The sequence below is a fragment of the Spinacia oleracea genome, chromosome 1, assembly GCF_020520425.1.
Source record: "Spinacia oleracea cultivar Varoflay chromosome 1, BTI_SOV_V1, whole genome shotgun sequence".
NCBI lineage: Eukaryota > Viridiplantae > Streptophyta > Magnoliopsida > Caryophyllales > Amaranthaceae > Spinacia > Spinacia oleracea.
The window spans coordinates 89595828-89622319 of record NC_079487.1 but is presented as its reverse complement, the minus strand read 5'-3'; the positions used below and the strand labels follow the sequence as shown (position 1 = coordinate 89622319).

The 26492-nt window shown below is 40.5% G+C and overlaps 1 protein-coding gene and 1 long non-coding RNA gene across 2 annotated transcripts; both read left to right on the top strand.

Annotated features, from left to right (window-relative positions):
• Positions 1–9069: 9069 nt before the first annotated feature.
• Positions 9070–10365, top strand: LOC110780289 (uncharacterized). Its single transcript, XM_021984711.1, has one exon. It carries the CDS (start codon positions 9070–9072, stop codon positions 10363–10365), a length of 1296 nt encoding a protein of 431 aa, XP_021840403.1.
• A 12060-nt stretch (positions 10366–22425) lies between these two features.
• LOC130467423 (uncharacterized) lies at positions 22426–26255 on the top strand. Its single transcript, XR_008927360.1, has 3 exons — positions 22426–22688; positions 23345–23418; positions 25924–26255. It is a non-coding gene; the product is annotated as an uncharacterized lncRNA (long non-coding RNA).
• The last annotated feature ends 237 nt before the right edge of the window (positions 26256–26492 follow it).

Here is a 26492-nt window from a genome sequence, read left to right as displayed (position 1 = left end):
ACTCCGGAAACGATGATATTGCCGGAAACGGAAATATGGATCGTATCGGAAATATAAATATTATCCAAGTCGTAGATGTTGCCGGAAACGGAAACATGGTACATATCGGAAAATATTATCGGAAATGGAAATATTGCCGGAATCGGAAATATTACCGGAAACGGAAATATTGTCAGAATCGGAAATATTATCGGAATCGGAAAATAATTCCGGAAACGGAAATATTAAATATTTGTTCGAAACGGAAATTAATTCCGGAATCGGAAATATTAAATATTGTTCGTATCGGAAATGAATTCCGGAATCGAGAATTTAATCGGAAGCGCATCGTACGAATTAGCATCGGACGAGGCCTGCCAGACGAAGGCCCAGCACAAAGCCGGGGCCATCGCCCAGCAAGCCAAGCGCAACAACCACACGCCAAGCATGCGACCAGGCCCAGCGCAAAAGCCAGGCCCAGCCGAAGCTTGGGCGCGCGCGCGGGGCTGCGACGAGTGGGCTGGCGCTGTGCGTGGGCCGCAAGGCCTGCGTGCGGTGCTAGCGTATTACTCGAAGTGTGTTACTCGAATCCTAAAGCGTATAGAATTCGTTTAATGATTAAATTCCTAATCCTAAACGATAAATTAATTAAATAAGAGTTCCACTAGGATTCTAATTTAATTAATTCGTATCCTAGTAGGATTCCAATTCTCTTTCCATACCCCTATAAATATGTGGCCTGGGTTCACAATTTATAACGAGTTTCAAGTATTCAAAGTGAGTTTTTGAGAGAAAAATTCAGTCACATATCTTGCCTAAAAGTGCCGAAAATTATTAGTACCTTAAGGGCGATTCTAGTTGGTCAATCTTAAGGCGGATCCGGACGTGCTGTGGACTATCTACGGAGGGACGACACTTGTCCTAAAGACTTGTTCTTGTTCGGTTTGGGCGCAGCTAGGGAAGGCACGCAACAAAGAGTATGCATCTAAACTATGCTATATGATTATGTGTAAATAATATGTATTCCTGGCTAAATGGTTTTTCCGCATGATTTATGAATTGTCATATGTATCATAACCTAACATCCATATGCATCATTGATTGGTTCAATAATGTATGCTATAATATGTACACGCCCGGATGTTGCGTACGCACTCAGTGCTACGAGCAGATACCAGTCAGACCTAGGAGAGGCACATTGGACTACTGCCAAGAATATTCTGAAGTACCTGAAAAGGCACAAAGATGACTTCCTGGTCTATGGTGGAGATGATGAATTAATTGTTAAAGGCTATACAGACGCAAGTTTCCAAACCGACAAAGATGATTTCAGATCACAGTCTGGGTTTGTCTTCTGCCTCAACGGGGGTGCAGTAAGTTGGAAAAGTGCTAAGCAAAGCACCATTGCGGATTCTACAACTGAAGCGGAGTACATTGCTGCACATGAAGCAGCAAAGGAAGCTATATGGATAAGTAAGTTCATAGGTGAACTTGGTGTAGTCCCCTCCATTAAAGGACCAATAGCCCTGTATTGTGATAATAACGGAGCTATTGCACAGGCAAAGGAGCCTAGACACCACCAGAGAGTCAAGCATGTACTTCGTAGATTTCACCTTCTACGAGAGTTCGTTGAAAGAAAAGAAGTCGAGATAAACAAGATTGGAACTGATGACAACATATCAGATCCATTGACTAAACCTCTGCCGCAGGCGAAGCACAACTCGCACACTGCAGCTATGGGAATCAAGCATATTGGAGAATGGCTTTGATATCCCTGTTTAATGTTTTAAAGTTTTAGAGTTTAAATCTTTGTAAAACATTATTGGTTAATCATTCACAACAAATGAAAAGAATTCATTTTTCCATTTAATTAGTGGTTTATTAAATGATGAGTCCCTTCAATTTGACGATGTATTCAAGATAGACTGTCAGGACCAGTCCTGTGACTAAGAAATGTCTATCAAGTGAACTTGAATGTCAAAGGTTGAAAATGGTCCCTAGTTGGAGTTTTCTATAAAATTGGACGCATAGAAAACGTTAGACGATTAGAATGCAAGATGACTAGTAGTTCTGTTTCTTGAACTATGTGGACATGGCAATGTCATAACCATTTGCATAGATACTTACTTTGGGAAGACTAGTATCGGACAAGACCTATGAAACTTTACTGTAAGAGATGAAAATCTCTCATAAGTAAATTTCATTAAAATTATTAGACACTAAATCCTCAATACCTGAGTGATTTGAGATTACTTGTTTGAGAACTGGTTGCTTTGACGTTGACCAACCGTCGCACCGTAAAAGGAGGCTATAAAGGCAACGCTCAGGTAATCACCTATCAAACGAAGTCTAATCTCAAGATCGCAAGATTGGGATTGTCCTCCCATAAATCGGGATGAGATGCTTAAAAGTTGTACAAGGCCACTCGGAGAGCTAGAAACTGTGAAATGCATGGCCGTGCTCGGATGAATCATAGGCTATGATTATCTGTTTATTTGATCAGTTGAACTCTGAAACCGAGGAACACCTCTGGACATAATAAGGATGACAACTCTTACCTTATGTTCAAGAGCAAGCATCGAGCGACAAAGGAATTAGGAAATGCACACTTGTCCCTAAGGACAAGTGGGAGACTGAAGGAAATAATGCCCTTGGTCCAAGTATGCATTCTATGTTAAGTCTAATAAATGCGGTTCAGTATTAATTAACAAGTTAATAATTCAGTGAGATCAAGTGAGCTGAATGCCTAGCTAGAGGCCGCTTCAGTTCAAGTGGAATTAATGATATTAAATCCACAGCTTACTCTTGACTGAACCCGTAGGGTCACACAAATAGTACGTAAACGGATCAAGTATTTAATGGCATTAAATACTCCATCTAAGGATATTCGTAATCGACGGATCTTGGTTTCAGTGGGAGTTGAGATCGTCACAGGCAAGAAATGAATACTCCGGAAACGATGATATTGCCGGAAACGGAAATATGGATCGTATCGGAAATATAAATATTATCCAAGTCGTAGATGTTGCCGGAAACGGAAACATGGTACGTATCGGAAAATATTATCGGAAATGGAAATATTGCCGGAATCGGAAATATTGCCGGAAACGGAAATATTGTCAGAAACGGAAATATTATCGGAATCGGAAAATAATTCCGGAAACGGAAATATTAAATATTTGTTCGAAACGGAAATTAATTCCGGAATCGGAAATATTAAATATTGTTCGTATCGGAAATAAATTCCGGAATCGGGAATTTAATCGAAAGCGTATCGTACGAATTAGCATCGGACGAGGCTCGCTAGACGAAGGCCAGCACGAAGCCAGGCCATCGCCCAGCAAGCCACACGCATCACCAACACACGCCAAAGCCTCGACCAGGCCCAGCGCAAGCCAGGCCCAGCCGAAGCCATGGGCGCGCGCGAACAGTAGCATGGGCCGAGCGCTGTGCGCTCAGCGTGGGCCGCAAGGCCTGCGCGGGTGTACGGTGCTTGGCGATGCTCGTGTGCGAATCCTAAGGGATTCGATAAAAGATTAAATCCTAAACCTATTAGATAAAGTTTATTTAAATAGAGTCCTAGCAGGATTCTAATTAAATAAATTAGTATCCTAATAGGATTCCAATTCCTTTTCCATACCTCTATAAATAAGGGCCTAGGGTCATTATTTATACATAACTTTTCAAGTATTCAAAGCTAGGATTTTTAAGCAGAAAAATCAGCCATAACTCTTGCCCATTTAGCCGAAAATAAGTAGTACCTTAAGGGCGATTCTAGTTGGTCAATCTTAAGGCGGATCCGGACGTGCTGTGGACTATCTACGGAGGGACGACACTTGGAGTCCTAAAGACTTGTTCTTGTTCGGTTCGGGCGCAGCTAGGGAAGGCACACAACAAAGAGTATGCATCTAAACTATGCTAAATGATTATGTGTAAATAATATGTTTTCCTGGCTTTATGGTTTTTTCCGCATGATTTATGAATTGTCATATGTATCATAACCTAACACCCGTCGCCTGCGGCTTCGGGCATCGCCTCTTCTAGGACATACTCCTTTTCTTCCTGCATAAGAACTATTTGCAAGTTCCTTTGCCAGTCAAGGAAGTTTTTCCCGCTCAACTTCTCCTTTTTGAGAATTGATCGAATGTTGAATGAATTGTTGTTTGCCATATTTAAAACTACAATTGAAAAGAATAAACAAATAAATAACCATTCACAGTTTCTCTTAATAAACTTAAATTCTAGCATACATGCATAATTCAATGTTCATTAAGCATTTTATTCAAGTTATGTGTTCCAGCAGGTGTGAATAAAATGATTCCAAGATCCTAAAATCATTGAAGAACTAAGCACAGTTTGTCGACTTAATCCTAAAACATCTTAGGTAAGCAAAATCATTTTGCTAATAGTCTAGAAACTATTCTTGGTTGATAGGTACGTCTAAGAACTTATTAGGTAAACCTATCGATTTTGCCACGACATAAAAGGACTCCTTACTTATATCGTTGAGTTTCACCAAAACTAACATGTACTCACAATTATTTGTGTACCTTGCCCCTTTAGGACCAATAAGTAACACCTCGCTGAGCGAAAACTATTACTAGATTGATGTAAAGGATATTCAAGCAAGTGTACATTTTGGCATGGCACCTTTTAACTCAATTTTTAAGTTTGGAACTTAAGGCTCTTACTATGTTGGTTAGATTTTAAGTGAACTAAAATTCTTAATCATGCAACATAATCAAGCTTTGATCTCATGCATTTTAAGACATATTTAAAAGCAATAAATAACTCAAAACATGCATAAGATAAATGTGATCTAGTATGGCCCGACTTCATCTTGAAGCTTTAACTTCAAAGTCCGTCTTGAAAATCTCCATGGGAGGAACCATTTTCTTCAAATAGGATAAGCTATAATTAAAACTAATTACAACTATTTGATGGTACGCAGACCATATTTGAATTGAAAAACAACTTTGGTACTTTAGACCAATTACATTCAAATTAATGGTACGCAGACCATATTTTCTATCCTATTTGGGCCATACTAGTCACTTCATAACCTGCAAAACAGTACATATACAATATATACCATTCACCCATTCATTATCATGAATGGCCCACATAGCTGGTTAGTAAAACACATTATGCATCACATAAACATTTGCAGCAATTAATCAAGGGAACCAATAATCTACAAATTATTCAGTCCTTATCAAGAGTTTATGACTAAAAAGGGCTCCCACTTAAACCAATAAATTCATATGCTTTACTAATTTTAAACATAAAAATGTATTTCTAGTCTAACCGGAAACATACAAATTTAATTAAAATTTAAAGCTCATATAAATTTATAATTGAATCCAAAAAGTTTAATTTAATTTCAGTCGTATTTAAATTAATTCATGATTTTAATTTTAGTAAAATAATTAGAATAAATAAAATTTATTATAATTACAATATTCAAAATTAAAATCCAAGAAAATAATTTAAATTATTAATTTTAAAATTAATTAAAATTACGTAAACTGAAAATTTCAAATTAAAATTTCAAAACGATCTAATCGCAACGCAACAATCCCACGCAACGCACGCCCATGGGCCACACGCACACAACCAACACTGGCCATGTGCGCGCAGCCCATGCGCTGCGTCGCATCGCTGCTGCTCACCATCGCAAGGCATCAATCGAATACGCGAGCTGGTGCTCGCTGCGCGCCCCAGCGCTCGATTTATGCGAGCCATCGCTCGCTGCGCGTCTGCCTTTCCCGCACGCGAGCTTGCGCTCATCGCACGAGGCAGCAGTATGAGAGCTGGCGCTCGCTGCGCGCGAGCCATCGACGCTGTGCGTAGCGCTCGTGGCACGCGAGCTTGCGCTCGCTGCGCGCGAGGCTCCGCATGCTTGCTCGAGGCAGTGCGCGCTGTGGCGCAGCACGCTTGCTGCCCACACGCGACTGCTCGTGCCTTGCTCTCGCCCCTGCCCATGCGCCCATTGCTCACAGTTCATGACACAAGGCAGGGCTGCTGCCTTGTGCTCGTGCACCATGCCCTTGCTCGCTACATTCGTACCGCATGGGCGACGAGCTCCCTTGCTCGTCGTCGCATGCCCGCACTATACAACACCTCTTAAGGGTAACACGTAGCGTCCATTGCTTTGTGCGTGCAAGTTATATGAGCGAATCGCATAAAAATTAAAAATTTATATTCAAAATTAATGACAAATTAATAAATAATATTAATTTCATAATTTTAGGGCGAAAAATCGAAAATTTATTATTTAATTGATTTCCGATTAACATGGATTCAAGTCTAGGTCATAAAAATTTAAAATTTAACACAAATTTACAATTTTTATGGTGGTTTTTAATCATAGGTATCTAATTTAATTATAACTAATTATGAAAATCAAATTAATTCTAAATTATTCCAATTTTAAACAAATTAATCATAATTACAAATTAGATTCCATAATTAACAAGGCTAGGCATTCAAACTTGTTAAACCTATACAGTAGGTCAATCAAAAATTCAATATTTATCAACAAGAATCGCAAATATTTAATTTAACATCTTAAATTTACGAAATTTTGCATTCGAAAAACTAAAACCTTCGAAAAGTCATAGTTAGGCTTCGAATTTGAGAATTCTGGGTTCGGCCGAAAAATATTATTTTTGTCAAAATTTTAGAATGCCTTTTACATGCGGAATTGACACAAAAATCACTCGATTTGGATGAGTAACGAAGAAACTGCCGAAAAACTGCGTACGTATAATTAAATAAACGCAATTTGCAATTAATTAACAATTACGAAAATTAATCACCCCTTTTTAATTCTTGCAAATTTGTAATATTTAACCATGTTCATGCAATTTAGATTATGAAAATAATAAGAGGCTCGTGATACCACTGTTAGGTTATGATACATATGACAATACATAAATCATGCGGAAAAACCATAAAGCCAGGAAAGCATATTATTTACACATAATCATTTAGCATAGTATAGATGCATACACTTTGTAGCGTGCCTTCCCTAGCTGCGCCCGAACCGAACAAGAACAAGTCTTTAGGACTCCAAGTGTCGTCCCTCCGTAGATAGTCCACAGTACGTCCGGATCCGCCTCAAGATTGACCAACTAGAATCGCCCTTAAGGTGCTTAGGAATTTCGGTTATTATTGTGCAAGAGTGTGGCTGAATTTTATTTCAAAAACTTATCCTTTGAATACTTCAATCGTTCGTATAAATTATGACCCTAGGCCCTTATTTATAGAGGTTTGGAAAGGGAACTGGAATCCTAGTAGGATACGATTTAATTAAACTTAGAATCCTACAAGGACTCTATTTAATTAAATAATCCTAATAGGAATAGGAATTTAATCATACATCAAATCCTAATAGTTTTAGGAATTATGCATGGACACAAACACACACACGAGCATCACCCGCAAGCATGCAGGCCATGCCCGCGCACAGCCCACACGCCCACGAAGCCCATGCGAGCTACCGCAGCCCACGAGGCTGCCATGGCCTAAGCTGCGCGCTGGGCCTGCCTTGCGGTAGGCCTGCCGCAGCCTTGGGCTGTGTTGTGCGCGCCATTGCTTGCTGGGCGATGGCCAGGCTTCGTGCTGGGCCTTCGTCCGGCAGGCCTCGTCCGATGCTTATTCGTATGATACGCTTCCGATAAAATTCCCGATTTTCGGAATTCATTTCCGATACGAACAATATTTAATATTTCCGATTCCGGAATTAATTTCCGTTTCGAACAAATATTTAATATTTCCGTTTCCGGAATTATTTTCCGATTCCGATAATATTTCCGATTCTGACAATATTTCCGTTTCCGGCAATATTTCCGATTCCGGTAATATTTCCATTTTCGATAATATTTTCCGATACGTACCATGTTTCCGTTTCCGGCAACATCTACGACTTGGATGATATTTATATTTCCGATACGATCCATATTTCCGTTTCCGGCAATATCATCGTTTCCGAAGTATTCATTTCTTGCTTGTGACGATCTCAGCTCCCACTGAAACCAAGATCCGTCGATTCCGAATATCCATAGATAGAGTATTTAATGCCATTAAATACTTGATCCGTTTACGTACTATTTGTGTGACCCTACGGGTTCAGTCAAGAGTAAGCTGTGGATTAATATCATTAATTCCACTTGAACTGAAGCGGCCTCTAGCTAGGCATTCAGCTCACTTGATCTCACTGAATTATTAACTTGTTAATTAATACTGAACCGCACTTATTAGACTTAACATAGAATGCATACTTGGACCAAGGGCATTATTTCCTTCAGAGACCTCTTGCACCGAAGGCGCCTCAAACAAGCCAGAGAAGCCATCAGGAATGATAGGATCACCCGAGGTCTACCCCCCTCTAGTGCCAAGACTACGGCCTCCGCACGAGACCACCCCACTCCTTCAAAGCCAGTCGGACCGATCGAGGTCAGCTCCCGAAGGACATCTCTCAGGAGGCACTCACCTTCTCCCACAAGGAGACGTCACTCACCCCCTAGCCGGGCTAGAGGTCGTTCTCCCAGGACAAGGGTTTCACTCCCCGATCAACAGCCAGGGGCTCATTCATCCTCTCATCGCCCTAGGTATCGTTCACTCTCAAGAATAGGAAGGAGCCCTCCACGCCGTGAGCGAACATACTCGCCTCTCCTAGAGAGTAGAGGTAGGCATACCTCCCCAAGGGGAAGATGGGACTCCCCTCCACCAAGAACTGATAGGCACATGCATACTTCCTCATTGCAAGAGGCTCTCACTTCCTTCTCCCAAGAAATAATGAACACCCCTCGCCGAGACAAAGTGAAGGTCCCTACCATCGAGCCTTTCGATGGAACTACGGATCCAGAAGAACACATGGCCGCCTATGCGGCTCAAATGAACGTTCAGACTGGATGCGGAGCTACTTGGTGAAGGTACTTTCCAACCACCTTGAAGGGTCTTGCCCTTATATGGTTCAACAAACACGTACCAAAGGGAAGCATCAAGAGCTACAGTGAGCTTGAAAAGATTTTCATCAGCCAATTCGCGGCGGGTCGGAGGCACCAAAAGACAAGTGTCAACTTAATGGCAGTCAGACAGGGAGAGACGGAGACCCTTCGCGATTATATTAAGAGATTCAATGAAGAAGTCCTAAAGATACACAATCTCAAGGACGAAACCAAGTTCGCATCCCTCTTGGCAGGTCTTCAGCCAGATGACTTCAAGTTTGAATTGATCAAGTCCGGGGTGTCCAACCCCGAGGAAGCAATGGAGAAGGCTCAAATGCACATTCAAGCCACAGATATTTGTAAGATCAATTGGGGTGGTGAGAGTGGAACAAGGCAAAAACAAAAGCCAAGACCAAACGGCAGCCACGACCAAACTCAGCCCTCCCTCAAAAAGTCAGTTATGGTTGATGACCATGGTGAGGATCCGAGGTACAACCGCAATAGGCGGGAGATTTACCTTGATCTCAAAGGAAAAGACATCCTCCCTAAGCCACCTGCAATCCGTATGCCCGAAGCAAAGCGAGACAAGTCACTTTGGTGTGAGTTTCACCACGAGTGCGGGCACACCACAAAGAACGGTAGGGAGCTGAAAAAGGCACTGGATCACTTGGCTGACAAGGGCAAGCTGAATAATTACTTAAGGAAGAATCCTCCCCCAAAAGCAAAAGCCAAAGAAAAGGAGTCCCTTAGTGATGATACGGGAGACTACATTGGAGTGATAGCCGGAGGCTTGGCAACAGGCGGGTCTGTGAGCAAGGCGAAGGATAGCTTGTGGGAACTGGAACATCAAGTCCTAAAAGTGGCATCGGCTTCTCAAACAGCCCCGGTGATGACATTTGGTGGGAACACTAGCCATCCAATTCAAGAGTCCCATGACGATCCGCTGGTCATCGAGATGAAAGTCGCTAACTCAACGGTAGGGAGAGTGTTAGTGGATAATGGATCATCCGCCGACATCATTACTCTAAAGTGTCTAGAAGGGCTCAAGTATTCCAAAGATGATCTGAAAACCATCTCCCAGCCACTCATTGGATTTGGAGGTCAAGCCGTCCATCCTCAAGGCACCATCAAGCTACCTGTCAGGTTGGGTCCTAAAAACAAGGGAAGACGGTTGTTGGTAGACTTTCTTGTCGTGGACATCTCCCTACCATACAACATCATCTTAGGCCGACCTCTACTAAGCAAAATAAAAGCCGCAATCTCTGTGTACCAACTTCTCATGCAGCTTGAGTTGGAAGATGGCTCCGTGGGAAAAATATTTGGGGATCAACAAGTGGGCAGGCGATGCTATGTTAACAGCCTCAAGAGAGGGACAAGTACCCCCCAGCCACTGGCCAAGAAAGCCAAGCCAGAAAAGACTCGAAACTCCTGAAGGCAAGCCCCTCCCTCGCCCATGGAACGCCGACAACCTTAGAAGGTTTTATGTTCAATCTCCTAAGAATTTCTCCCTTTCTCAAAAGTACTTAGCTTTATAGCTCACAACCATAGTTTTCAATGATGAAAGTGGGGGTAAGATACATGTAAGCCCGCCATAGGCTAAATAACATCCCATAATTGTAAACAAAGCTTTATATCTTCAAGGCAATAGTAAAGAGCTCGACCAGTAATATTACTTAGCAAATTTCGTTTCTAGAATGTTGTAAGTAGAAGCCAAACATTGGCCATGCAAGCGCAACACACGTCAAAAGGAAAAGACAAGCCAAGTTCAAGCACATGAACTCATACTTAGTGAAATAATCTAAGTCATTTTCTAGAATGGTGCTTCATCGTTCGCCCAAGCATGGGGCTCATTAGTCCCTTTGGAGAACAACAACCCATTCCCATACTTATCAAAATAATCTAAGTCATTTTCAAGAATGGCGCATCATCATTCGCCCAAACATGGGGCTCATTAGCTCCTTTGGAGAACAACAACCCATTCCCATACTTAGCAAAATAATCTAAGTCATTTTCAAGAATGGCGCATCATCGTTCGCCCAAGCATGGGGCTCATTAGTCCATTTGGAGAACAACAGCCCATTCCCATACTTAGCAAAATAATCTAAGTCATTTTCAAGAATGGCGCATCATCGTTCGCCCAAGCAAGGGACTCATTAGCTCCTTTGGAGAACAACAGCCCATTCCCATACTTAGCAAAATAATCTAAGTCATTTTCAAGAATGGCGCATCATCGTTCGCCCAAGCATGAGGCTCATTAGTCCCTTTGGAGAACAGCAGCCCATTCCCATACTTAGCAAAATAATCTAAGTCATTTTCAAGAATGGTGCATCATCGTTCGCCCAAACATGGGGCTCATTAGTCCCTTTGGAGAACAGAAGCCCATTCCCATACTTAGCAAAATAATCTAAGTCATTTTCAAGAATGGCGCATCATCGTTCGCCCAAGCATGGGGCTCATTAGTCCATTTGGAGAACAACAACCCATTCCCATACTTAGCAAAAATATCTAAGTCATTTTCAAGAATGGCGCATCGTCGTTCGCCCAAGCATGGGGCTCATTAGCTCCTTTGGAGAACAACAGCCCATTCCCATACTTATCAAAATTTATCTAAGTCATGTGCGGAAAGTAGAAGCCATGGCACCATAAGTAGAAGCCATGGCACCATCATGTGTGTGGCAAGTAGAAGCCATGGCACAATCATGTGCGAAAAGTAGAATACATGGCACCATCATGTGCGGCGAGTAAAAGCCACGACACCATCATGTGCGACAAGTAGAAGCCATGGCACCATAAGTAGAAGCCATGGCACCATCATGTGTGTCAAGTAGGAGCCATGGCACAATCATGTGCGGAAAGTAGAAGCCATGGCACCATCATGTGCGGCGAGTAAAAGCCACGACACCATCATGTGCGGCGAGTAGAAGCCATCGCACCATCATGTGCGACAAGTAGAAGCCATCGCACCATCATATGCGACAAGTAGAAGCCATCGCACCATCATGTGCGGCGAGTAGAAGCCACCTAGCCTTGGCCTTGGCCTACCCTCACACTCACTAAACAAACTCACAAAAACAATCCCCAAAACACAAACAAAATAAAAAACCATCAGCCATCATTTTACATGGCTCGACAAAAAAAAAAAAAAGAACGAACGCCCCAAAATCAGTGACACCTTATGCGCCTACGTCACCTACCCAAATGCAAGAGGTAGCAGCCTTGACACGCCCTCGCCTCACACAACATGTGTGGAGCACAACTACGACGACGAGCGCCCATCACCACGCGACAAGTGACAGCCCGCGCGTCCCTTAGGCAAGTATTAACAACCAGCAGCCCCGACATCCCGTGTGCACGTCTCGCGGAGCAAACAACAGCCTTGCACGTGCCTTACTTTCGATCAACCTGTCCCGTGCGTAACACGGCTCAACCGAATGTCTCTCTCCATGGACATACGTTGAGTACATAGCAGCCACACCATGTGCAACGATCAATAGCCCCTTGTATAGGCATCAACAGCTTAGTTGGACCAAGAAAGGACAGCCAAGCCCAACAAAATCAACAGCCACGCCGTCTTGCACTAGCATCGTGTACGGGCAAGAGCAGCCACGCCCGCACAGCTCACCTTGCAAGCTCCCGATGTCGGCCCATAATGCGCACTCACCCGGGTTGCACAAGCACGAGATCAGGCCACCTACTAGGCGAGCAAGAGCAGCCAACAATGCACGAAATGCCCACACATGGGGTAAGGCGAGCTCACAAACACAAAGATACTCCCATACTTAGAAAAAATCTAACTCCTCGGGTCCTGAAAAACAACCGCCCAACATCGGGCTTAGACCGAAAAACCTACCCATGGCACGAAAACTAAAGGCCCAAGGGTGCAAAACGGTAGCCACGCGTACATACGATCAACCAACACGCCAAGGGTTTACGATAAACAACAGCCTGTGCGCCATTTTGTGCGCGGAAAATATCAGGCACGAGTTCAACGACAAACGACAACCACGTGCTCTCGTAAAGGAGACAAGGAGCAACACAGCTCGCCCAAAACAACAGCCATATGCGGGTATCATTCGCCCGATACGCAACACATGCGCAACCAACAACCATGCGCGTTACTCAAGTAGAAGCCCCGCCCGCGCGCATTAAATGGCAGCCATATTCCCATGAGGTATTACTACGTACTGAAGGAAAACACTCGCCAAGTCAAAATGGCAGCCATGTGCCCACAAATATTAAACTCTAATCTAAATCTTTTGGCTTTTACGCAAAAGCCAAAGAAAACATGTTGTCAAAACATTTCCACTCAAAAAGCATTAAGACCTTGCATGCATCATCCACCAAAACATAGCCCCACAAACATTTATGCATCCTCCACCAATGTTGTCAACTCCATTCCTACGCCAATAAGTGTATATTACCCGCCCCACTCAAAACCAACCGCCATATTTTTATAAACCCACAAAACTACAAATACTTGGCATATTTTTCACCTATTTTATCAACTCTAAGGAGTATTATCATTAACCACATATTACCCTATCAATTACTACTTTTTAATCCGCCAAACACACAACCCTCGAACGACTAGTCTCGTATATTTGGCGTGGGGCTAATGTTCGGGCCCCCTGTGGGACCCACTTTTACACAAATTACCAAAATACCCTTCTAGGGGAAATTACTAAAAATACCCTCAAGCACAAACCTTTTGATGGGCTCAGACCAGAACTTAGGGGCCCATATCTCAGCCTCCTACAGGCCCAAGATTTTGCACCCCTACACTTGCCCATATTTACTAAGTATGCCATCTTGCATTACTATAAATATGTCTCACCTAATCATTACTCAGGTATGCAATTATTCCCACACTGACTCTCTCACTACTTTCTCTCTCTACAAGAACTGACTTGAGCGTCGGAGAGGGTTTTCTCGGGAACCCCCCCCGAGCCAGTTTACGTTTGCCGTTTTTGTAGGACAAACCACAACCGATTGGAGGAAAACGACAGCCTGGTTGAAGAGGCTTCCCCTATTTTCACACTTAGCATTTTCTTCACAAAAACAATACCTATGATTAAAAACCACCATAAAAATTGTAAATTTATGTTAAATTTTAAATTTTTATGACCTAGACTTGAATCCATGTTAATCGGAAATCAATAAATTAATAAATTTTCGATTTTTCGCCCTAAAAGTATGAAATTAATATGATTTATTAATTTGTCATTAATTTTGAAAATAAATTTTTTTTATGCGATTCACTCATATAACTTGCACGCACAAAGCAATGGACGCTACGTGTTACCCTTAAGGGGTGTTGTATAGTGCAGGCATGCGACGACGAGCAAGGGAGCTCGTCGCCCATGCGGTACGAATGCAGCGAGCAAGGGCATGGTGCACGAGCACAAGGCAACAGCCCTGCCTTGTGTCGTGGGCTGTGTGCAATGGGCGCATGGGAAAGGGCAAGAGCAAGGCACGAGCAGTCGCGTGTGGGCAGCAAGCGAGCTGCGCCACAGCGCGCACTGCCTCGCGCAAGCGTGCGACGAGCGCTGCGCCCAACGATGGTGAGCAGCGTGCGCGTGCGACGAGCGCTGCGCCCAACGATGGTGAGCAGCGTGCTTGTTGCGACGAGCGCTGGTGCGCGCCTTGCGATGGTGAGCAGCAGCGATGTGACGCAACGCATGGGCTGCGCGCACATGGCCAGCGATGGCTGTGTGCGTGTGGCCCATGGCTGTGCGTTGCGTGGGGTTGTTGCGTTACGATTAGATCGTTTTAAAATTTTAATTTGAAATTTTCAGTTTTCGTAATTTTAATTAATTTTAAAATTAATAATTTAAATTATTTTCTTGGATTTTAATTTTGAATATTGTAATTATAATAAATTTTATTTATTCTAATTATTTTACTAAAATTAAAATCATGAATTAATTTAAATACGACTGAAAAATAAATTAAATCAGCGGATTCAATTATAAATTTATATGAGTTTTAAATTTTAATTAAATTTGTATGTTTCCGGTTAGACTAGAAATACATTTTTATGTTTAAAATTAGTAAAGCATATGAATTTATTGGTTTAAGTGGGAGCCCTTTTAGTCATAAACTCTTGATTAGGTCTACAAATCCTTAAGGTTAAAACAACTTGATTAGAATTAATAAGGACTGAATAATTTGTAGATTATTGGTGCCCTTGATTAATTGCTGCAAATGTTTATGTGATGCATAATGTGTTTTACTAACCAGCTATGTGGGCCATTCATGATAATGAATGGGTGAATGGTATATATTGTATATGTACTGTTTTGCAGGTTATGAAGTGACTAGTATGGCCCAAATAGGATAGAAAATATGGTCTGCGTGCCATTAATTTAAATGTAATTGGTCTAAAGTACCAAAATTGTTTTTCAATTCAAACATGGTCTGCGTACCATCAAATAGTTGTAATTAGTTTTAATTATAGCTTATCCTATTTGAAGAAAATGGTGCCTCCCACGGAGATTTTCAAGACGGACTTTGAAGTTGAAGCTTCAAGATGAAGTCGGGCCATACTAGATCACATTTATCTTATGCATGTTTTAAGTTATTTATTGCTTTTAAATATGTCTTAAATATGCATGAGATCAAAGCTTGATTATGTTGCATGATTAAGGATTTTAGTTCACTTAAAATCTAACCAACATAGTAAGAGCCTTAAGTTCCAAACTTAAAAATTGAGTTAAAAGGTGCCATGCCAAAATATACACTTGCTTGGATATCCTTTACATCAATCTAGTAATAGTTTTCGCTCAGCGAGGTGTTACTTATTGGTCCTAAAGGGGCAAGGTACACAAATAATTGTGAGTACATGTTAGTTTTGGTGAAACTCAACGATATAAGTAAGGAGTCCTTTTATGTCGTGGCAAAATCGATAGGTTTACCTAATAAGTTCTTAGACGTACCTATCAACCAAGAATAGTTTCTAGACTATTAGCAAAAGGCTTTTGCTTACCTAAGATGTTTTAGGATTAAGTCGACAAACTGTGCTTAATTCTTCAATGATTTTAGGATCTTGGAATCATTTTATTCACACCTGCCGGAACACATAACTTGAATAAAATGCTTAATGAACATTGAATTATGCATGTATGCTAGAATTTAAGTTTATTAAGAGAAACTGTGAATGGTTATTTATTTGTTTATTCTTTTCAATTGTAGTTTTTATTATGGCAAACAACAATTCATTCAACATTCGATCAATTCTCGAAAAGGAGAAGTTGAGTGGGAAAAACTTCCTTGACTGGCAAAGGAACTTGCAAATAGTTCTTATGCAGGAAGAAAAGGAGTATGTCCTGGAAGAGGCGATGCCCGAAGCCGCATGCGACGGGGTCACTCAGGCAGCCCTCAATCATTGGATTGATGCCAACAAGGATGTGAAATGTCTAATGCTCGCCACCATGAGTGCAGATCTGCAGAAAACGTTCATCAACTCAGATGCTTTCACAATCATCAGTGAGTTGAAGAACATGTTCCAAGATCTGGCTCGAGTCGAAAGATTCGAGACTCATAGGCAAATTCTTGAGACCAAGCTTAAGAAAGGCGAGCCCGTAAGTCCACATGTTCTCAAAATGATTAGACTCATTGAGAATATGAGTCGGCTGGATCAACAATTCTCTCAGGAAATGGCTGTAGACACCATCCTCCATTCTCTTCATAACGGGTATGATCAGTTTAAACTGAACTACAGTATGAATAGTCTGGACAAAACGCTCACTGAGCTTCACGGTATGCTGAAAACCGCTAAAAAGACGCTCAAAAGTGATAAGCAAGATGTTCTTATGGTGCGTGGGGGCAAGTTCAAGAAATCTGGAAAGAAGAGGAATGCTAAGAAAGGTGGCAACAAGGCCAGCCCAACTAAGCAAACTGGCGCCAAGTCTGAAAAGAGGAAGGCCAGTCAACCCACTTTTGAATCCGAATGCTTCTACTGCAAGAAGAAGGGGCATTGGAAGAGAGATTGCTTGAAGCTAAAGGAAGATCAGAAGAACGGAACAGTCGTTCCATCTTCAGGTATTTTCGTTATAGACTGTATACTTGCTAATTCAACTTCTTGGGTATTAGATACAGGTTGTGGCTCACACTTATGTTCCAATCCACATGGACTAAGAAGAAGTAGAAAGTTGAGCAAGGGTGAAGTCGACCTACGAGTGGGAAATGGAGCACGGATTGCTGCATTAGCTGTAGGAACTTATTATTTGTCGTTGCCCTCCGGGCTAGTTTTGGAACTGGAAGAATGTTTCCATGTTCCAAGTCTTACTAAAAACATGATTTCAGTTTCTTGCTTAGATGCTAAGGGATTTTCCTTTTTAATAAAAGACAATAGTTGTTCGTTTTATTTTTAAGAGATGTTTTATGAATCTGCTAGATTAGTCAAAGGACTTTATTTATTAGATCACGACAAACAAGTTTATAACATAAATACCAAAAAGGCCAAAAAGGATGATTCAGATCTCACCTATCTATGGCATTGTCGATTAGGCCATATAAACTTGAAACGCTTAGAAAGACTTCAAAGGGAAGGAATTCTAGAACCATTTGACTTAGAGGATTATGGTAAATGCGAATCATGTTTACTTGGCAAAATGACAAAGCAACCTTTCTCTAAAGTTGGAGAAAGAGCAACTGAACTATTGGGTTTAATCCATACAGATGTATGTGGACCAATGAGTACAAATGCTAGAGGTGGTTTCAGCTACTTTATCACTTTCACTGATGACTTCAGTAGATATGGTTATGTCTACCTAATGAAGCATAAGTCTGAATCCTTTGACAAATTCAAGGAATTTCAGAGTGAAGTAGAGAATCAATTAGGCAAGAAGATTAAGGCACTGCGGTATGATAGAGGCGGTGAATATCTGAGCTATGAATTTGATGACCATCTGAAAGAATGTGGAATTCTATCAGAATTGACTCCCCCTGGAACACCACAATGGAATGGTGTGTCGGAACGGAGGAACATAACCTTGCTAGACATGGTCAGGTCAATGATGGGTCAGGCCGAACTTCCATTAGAATTTTGGGGACATGCACTAAATACAGCTGCACTCACTATAAATAGAGCTCCGTCTAAAGCTGTCGAAAAGACTCCATATGAGTTATGGTTTGGATAGCCTCCAAATGTTTCTTTTCTTAAGATTTGGGGATGTGAAGTATACGTCAAGCGATTAATTTCAGACAAACTTCATCCGAAATCTGACAAATGTATCCTTATGGGCTATCCAAAGGAAACAAAGGGGTATTACTTCTACAATACATCTGAGAACAAAGTGTTTGTTGCTCGAGATGGTGTCTTTTTGGAGAAAGATCACATTTCCAAAATGACAAGTGGGAGAAAAGTAGACCTCGAAGAAATTCGAGTCGAACAACAAACTGTAGAGAATGCTCAAGATGACATTCAGGATGAAACTCAGAGATCTTTAGAAGTATCTGGTTAGAATCATGGTCAATCCAGAAATGTTACCCCGCGTAGATCGCAAAGATATAGATCTCAACCGGAAAGGTACTTAGGTATTTTGACGAACGAGAGCTATGATGTTCTATTACTTGAAAGTGATGAACCTGCGACTTACAAACAAGCTATGACGAGCCCTAGCTCCAAGCAATGGCAAGAAGCCATGCAATCTGAATTAGACTCCATGTCTGAAAACCAAGTATGGGATTTGGTCGATTTGCCAGATGGCTACCAAGCCATTGGAAGCAAATGGGTTTTCAAACTGAAAAAGGACAAGGATGGGAAACTTGAAGTTTTCAAAGCTAGATTGGTTGCAAAAGGTTATTGGCAAGTCCACGGTGTGGATTACGATGAAACCTTTTCACCAGTTGCAATGCTAAAGTCTATTCGGATAATGTTAGCAATCGCTGCATATTACGATTACGAAATATGGCAGATGGATGTCAAAACTGCTTTCTTAAACGGCGTTTTAACAGAAACTGTGTTTATAACACAGCCTGAAGGTTTTGAGGATCCAAAGAATGCTAAAAAGGTATGCAAGCTAAAGAAATCAATCTATGGATTGAAGCAGGCATCAAGGAGCTGGAATATACGTTTTGATGAAGCAGTCAGTGACTTTGGTTTCATCAAGAACGCAGACGAATCTTGTGTATACAAGAAGGTCAGTGGGAGAAAAATTGCTTTCCTAGTATTATATGTCGACGACATATTACTTATCGGAAATGACATTCCTATGTTGAACTCTGTCAAGATTTGGCTTGGGAAATGTTTTTTGATGAAGGATCTAGGAGAAGCACAATACATATTGGGCATCAAGATTTACAGAGATAGATCTAAAAAGATGATTGGACTTAGTCAAAGCACTTATATCAATAAGGTGCTTGATAGGTTCAAGATGGCAGACTCCAAGCGAGGCTACCTACCCATGTCTCATGGAATAACTCTAAGCAAGACTCAGTGCCCAAAAACACTTGATGAGCGTAGACGAATGAATGGGATTCCATATGCATCATTGATTGGTTCAATAATGTATGCTATGATATGTACAGGCCCGGATGTTGCGTACGCACTCAGTGCTACGAGCAGATACCAGTCAGACCCAGGAGAGGCGTATTGGACTGCTGCCAAGAATATTCCGAAGTACCTGAAAAGGCACAAAGATGACAAAGTCTATGGTGGAGATGATGAATTAATTGTTAAAGGCTATACGGACGCAAGTTTCCAAACCGACAAAGATGATTTCAGATCACAGTCTGGGTTTGTCTTCTGCCTCAACGGAGGTGCAGTAAGCTGGAAAAGTGCTAAGCAAAGCACCATTGCGGATTCTACAACTGAAGCGGAGTACATTGTTGCACATGAAGCAACAAAGGAAGCTATATGGCTAAGGAAGTTCATAGGCGAACTTGGTGTAGTCCCCTCCATTAAAGGACCAATAGCCCTGTATTGTGATAATAACGGAGCTATTGCACAAGCAAAGGAGCCTAGACACCACCAGAGAGTCAAGCATGTACTTCGTAGATTTCACCTTCTACGAGAGTTCATTGAAAGAAAAGAAGTCGAGATAAGCAAGATTGGAACTTATGACAACATATCAGATCCATTGACTAAACCTCTGCCGCAGGCGAAGCACAACTCGCACACTGCAGCTATGGGAATCAAGCATATTGGAGAATGGCTTTGATGTCCTTATTTAATGTTTTAAAGTTTTAGAGTTTAAATCTTTGTAAAACATTATTGGTTAATCATTCACAATAAATGAATAGAATTCATTTTTCAATTTAATTTGTGGTTTATTAAATGATGAGTCTCTTCAATTTGACGATATATTCAAGATAGACTGTCAGGACCAGTCCTGTGACTAAGAAATGTCTATCAAGTGAACTTGAATGTCAAAGGTTGAAAATGGTCCCTAGTCGGAGTTTTCTATAAAATTGGACGAATAGAAAACGTTAGACGACTAGAATGCAAGATGACTAGTAGTTCTGTTTCTTGAACTATGTGGACATGGCAATGTCATAATCATTTGCATAGATACTTACTTTGGGAAGACTAGTATCGGACAAGACCTATGAAACTTTACTGTAAGAGATGAAAATCTGTCATAAGTAAATTTCATTAAAATTATTAGACACTAAATCCTCAATACCTGAGTGATTTGAGATTACTTGTTTGAGAACTGGTTGCTTTGACGTTGACCAACCGTCGCACCGTAAAAGGAGGCTATAAAGGCAACGCTCAGGTAATCACCTATCAAACGAAGTCTAATCTCAAGATCGCAAGATTGGGATTGTCCTCCCATAAATCGGGATGAGATGCTTAAAAGTTGTACAAGGCCACTTGGAGAGCTAGAAACTGTGAAATGCATGGCCGTGCTCGGATGAATCATAGGCTATGATTATCTGTTTATTTGATCAGTTGAACTCTGAAACCGAGAAACACCTCTGGACATAATAAGGATGACAACTCTTACCTTATGTTCAAGAGCAAGCATCGAGCGACAAAGGAATTAGGAAATGCACACTTGTCCCTAAGGACAAGTGGGAGACTGAAGGAAATAATGCCCTCGGTCCAAGTATGCATTCTATGTTAAGTCTAATAAATGCGGTTCAGTATTAATTAACAAGTTAATAATTCAGTGAGATCAAGTGAGCTGAATGCCTAGCTAGAGGCCGCTTCAGTTCAAGTGGAATTAATGATATTAATCCACAGCTTACTCTTGACTGAACCCGTAGGGTCACACAAATAGTACGTAAACGGATCAAGTATTTAATGGCATTAAATACTCTATCTATGGATATTCGGAATCGACGGATCTTGGTTTCAGTGGTAGCTGAGATCGTCACAAGCAAGAAATGAATACTCCGGAAACGATGATATTGCCGGAAACGGAAATATGGATCGTATCGGAAATATAAATATTATCCAAGTCGTAGATGTTGCCGGAAACGGAAACATGGTACGTATCGGAAAATATTATCGGAAATGAAATATTGCCGGAAACGGAAATATTGTCAGAATCGGAAATATTATCGGAATCGGAAAATAATTCCGGAAACGGAAAAATTAAATATTTGTTCGAAACGGAAATTAATTCCGGAATCGGAAATATTAAATATTGTTCGTATCGGAAATGAATTCCGTCACTGGGAATTTAATCGGAAGCGTATCGTACGAATAAGCATCGGACGAGGCCTGCCGGACGAAGGCCCAGCACGAAGCCAGGCCATCGCCCAGCAAGCAAGGACGCGCGCACGCCCAACCCAAGGCAGCCAGGCCCACCGCAAGGCAGGCCCAACGCGCCAAGGCAATGCTGCCCAGCGTGGGCTGCGTGGGCCGAGAGCATGTGTGCGGGTGCCTTCGTGGCTCCGTGCGTGTGTGTTTGAGTCCATGCACAATTCCTAAATCTATTAGGATTTGGTGTATGATTAAACTCCTATTTCTATTAGGATTATTTAATTAATTAGAGTCCTTGTAGGATTCTAAGTTTAATTAAATTGTATCCTACTAGGATTCCAATTCCCTTTCCAAACCTCTATAAATAAGGGCCTAGGTCATAATTTATACGCACGATTGAAGTATTCAAAGGGTAAGTTTTTGAAAGAAAATTCAGCCACTCTCTTGCACTAATAGCCGAAAATTCCTAAGCACCTTAAGGGCGATTCTAGTTGGTCAATCTTGAGGCGGATCTGGACGTACTGTGGACTATCTACGGAGGGACGACACTTGGAGTCCTAAAGACTTGTTCTTGTTCGGTTCGGGCGCAGCTAGGGAAGGCACGCTACAAAGTGTATGCATCTATACTATGCTAAATGATTATGTGTAAATAATATGCTTTCCTGTCTTTATGGTTTTTCCGCATGATTTATGTATTGTCATATGTATCATAACCTAACACTTATTATTTTATTAAATTCCTGCCCAAGAGAAAACATTCAACGCTTTCTTAGAAAAAGAATTATAAAAAAAAAAAACAAAACATCATACACGGTAACCTATCAAATTAATTAATTAATGAGACCTAAACTAAAAAAACTTGGACACCGTTTCAACTCTAACTCAAGTCTCCATCAACAACGAAACAAACCACCGTAAACCCTCACGGGAAACCCTCTATCAACGAATTGGGCACCACCATCAATACCCAAGAAATTGAAACCCTCCATCAACAATTGAGAATCGCAAAATTGCCGGCGATAGATTCATAGGCAATCACTTAAGCAACAGCACGGAGCCGTCGAATCAGGTTGTAGCAAACCCTTCAAAAACGGTCTTCGGTGCGTCCCTCGTCTTTTCTGTTCATGTAATTCGACCGATTGATTTGATTATATTTGATTGAGTGATTGTTATATTTTCTTTGATTTTGAACATTAGGTTTTGATATTTTTATTTTTGGGTTGATTGGGTTTTGTTTTGTGTTCAAATAATTTTTTTTTTGCAAGCAGAGAAATTGAGCATCTAAGTTCTTAATTCGATTTGATTAATTATGGAATTGTGCACTGAAGTGAATATGGGAGTTCCTTGCCTGTATTAGCCATGAGTTGACACAACACTGATATGATTTATCACAGATTCCTGACTATTATTTAAAGAAGTCAAGGATTCATAAGGATTATTTAAGTGGCGTGAACTTGATGATGTTTCTTGCTGCTCGGTTGTTCATATGCATACATGTTCAACTCCTTGTTTTCATTATGCCATTCTGCTTGGCCACACTTGCAGTTAGCATGGTTCGATTACCGATTTATTTTGTTAATTAAAGTTTATGGATTTGGGTTTACAAGTTATGTAGTCTTCTGCCCAGTCTAATCAGTTTTCCAGCGTGATACACTAGTCTAAAGTTTAGACTCTAGACCATGTTATTTCATGTGAAATATTTGTTAATGTTGCTTGTTAATTTGTTTATCTATTTATCTATTTATTAATGTTGCAGGACTTGTCGTGAGCACCCATGGCTGCTTTCCTATCTAATTGCCAATGATTAGCTGTTAGTGTGATTAGTAATAAGTACTCTTCCCTCTTTCTTTTTTAGTTGTGATGCCGTTAGTGAATCTTATGGATTGCTTAATGTTTTAGGTATCCTTTGTTACCTATATTTAGGAGTTTATGTTAATGTTAGATAATCAAATTGATTGGCAACAAAAATTCGTTGTTAATGTTAGTGCCGACGTTGTCCTCCGATCTGTCTTTAATGGGGTAACTTGGATACAAGTATGTTTCATATGGGTATATTTTGTAATTGGTTCAGTCCCCATGAAGTTGTTTAAGTTCTCTTAACTGGTTGTTTTAAGGAATTTTATCTGTTCACTTTTCTATATTTGTGGAGTGAGTTTCTGTCCTCTTTGTGTTCACTGTTCAGCCTTGTTATCTTTGTGTCATCTTTGTGTTTCTGTCCGACTTTGTCCTCTGATCCTCTTTGTTTAGATGTTTATTGGAGAAAGTAGAGACGAGATATAAGGGGAACCTTTTTCCTTCCCCAGCCCCTGTTAAAACACCAATTGGAACAAAACTCTGGTTTGATTTTGAATTAGTAAGAAAGTTCAGCTTCCCAACAATGTTTTATTGTTACTAAGATATGGAACCGGTTTACGTCACCAGGAAACAATTTGAGTTGCTTAGGGAGGAATAAAACCTGGTTTATCTAGTTTTTTATTTTTCTTGTGTCAGTCAGATGCTTTGACATTTTTTTTATCTGCGGGATACACTAAAACCAGTCTTTAGGGGGAAAGTTTGTCCTTTTATGTTTCATGGACCGTGGTGGAAACATAATATGGGCATTCAAAAGGTTTGAGATGATAAAAAACTGTGAGTAATCAACATTGTCTACCAGTTTCCTTGTGCCCTATAGAGCTTGTTACAGTCTAAAATAATAAATGAAAGTCTAAAAGATCAATGCAGCCAATTTAAATCTGTAACCTGAATTCACCTTACATTCTTCTCATACATACTATATGGATCAAGCGTAAATCTATAATGGACATCATGTCCCTCCGTTATCATATGGATAAATTGCCTCAAGCTTAGCTCTATAATATAATTGCTTGTGTGTCTCTCTAGTCACTTGACTGTCACAATGCAGAAGAAAAAAAACCTTAATCTTTCAGAGTCGATATCAAGTGATCCGTCTTCTGTTCTCCGTACCTTTGAACTTGTGCATATTGATGTTATCATCGTTTGACATCTCATCTCCGATATTTACGTGATTTTTCTGTTAGCAATCGAGATAAACTTCTGCAGAACTGTTTCAGAACACACACACAAAATAGCTAGTTTAGCATTTTTCTTACATTTTTCAGAAACGAGTAAGAAAATTTCAGGGGTAGAATCCTGAAATACCTCTTTATATATTCCTGATTCTTCAGCAGGTTTTGATAGTTCTACAACACAATTTTTTGGTGCCACTTCAATCACCTCAGCCAGCATGTTAAAAGATGAACGGAACTTCGATTTTAGTTGTATTTGCATCTTGATGTTACTCATCCATTCAACCGAAAGACTTGCATCCCTAGCTGCTTTCTCTATCTTTTCTTTAGTTTCAGTGATTGTATTTTGATCCCAACATTATCTTCTTGTTCTTGTCGTCCTGTTTTTCAAGACACCAATTAATCTAATGAGTGCAGTTCTTATTAGTAAAATTTACTACTTTATTTGAGAAAATCACTAGAGAATCCTCATTAATCAGATATAAGGAGGAAAATATAGTTTGGTTTCATGTTTGTAGACTTGCCAGCTCTTCAAATAGGGTTGACAAATCAAGGTCGTCAGACATTGCTATCAGTTGGAACTTGGAAGGCATTGATAGATCCTTAAGTTTCAGGGACCATTTCTTCTTCTGAACTTTTCCTGAAAAAAAATCCTTGCCAATTAGTTAGCATGTACATCTTTGAACCGTGTTTCTTGTATAGGTTTAGTCATTACGTTTTCAGGCTCAAAAAATGCTCGAACATCGTCTGTGTAGCTTTTTCCTTGAAAGTAAATTCCTGCAGCAGGCTTATAATCTCTCTGAATCCACTCATCTTCAGCAATTTCTTCTACTGTAATTCTGTGCAGAAAACGGAATTCGAGGCTAGTTAGATCAATCTTTTGTTTTCAATGATCATATACTTCATAATCATTTAAACCAGCATACCTTTTTTGAACGGGGATTCAATAATCTGCCAATAAGTTGCTCACATTTATGTACACAAACAACAATATAGACTCTATGTTGTGATTTGATAGGCTTGTTTTGTTGAAGTATTGTTAACCTGAATTTCACTTTATCTTTTCTTATACAAACTTATTAGCCCCGAACTTAAATTGTTCATACGTATTTCTGATCTGTATGATACATTTTGATGCTTGTGTTTCTGATCTGTTAAAGCCACAAGATAAACTTATTAGCATATTTTAATTATTTAGAGTTTGCTGTCATTGTTATCAGATGCATTCTCATAATGTTTGGTTATGTTCTATAGCATAGTCATTTAGTTTGAGTACAAATTGATGTCTTGCTTGTTTTCACATATCCAGGCGCTCAATTGGTTGAAATCTTACTATTGGGATTCTCAGAAGAGTGCAATCCCTTACCATAGTGGCAAAAGTGAAATATTCGTTGTTGGCAGCGTAATCTGGTGGCATTTAAACTACATGACATGTTTATTACCATATAGATCCTAGGATTAAATTTAAAATTCATGGCATGTTTATTAGATTAATGCTTGAAATCTGAACTTCCATCTGCCTATAACTGTTGTTTTCTGATCTGATTCAGTTATGTTTATGCAGCTGTTGTTGGGTTCTGGGCTTCTGCCTAAGTGGATGCTGATGAATTGAAGGCTATTAGGGGCAGCTTCAGCTAAATTCATGGCATGTTTATTAGATTAATGCTTGAAATCTGAACTTCCATCTGCCTATAATTGTTGTTTTCTGATCTGATTCAGTTATGTTTATGCAGCTGTTGTTGGGTTCTGGGCTTCTGCCTAAGTGGATGCTGATGAATTGAAGGCTATTAGGGGCAGCTTCAGCTAATTTCGTTTACCTCGGTTGACTTAACTAGCTTTTTTTTTTGGTTTTTCTGTTATTTTGAATAGCTTTTAGGC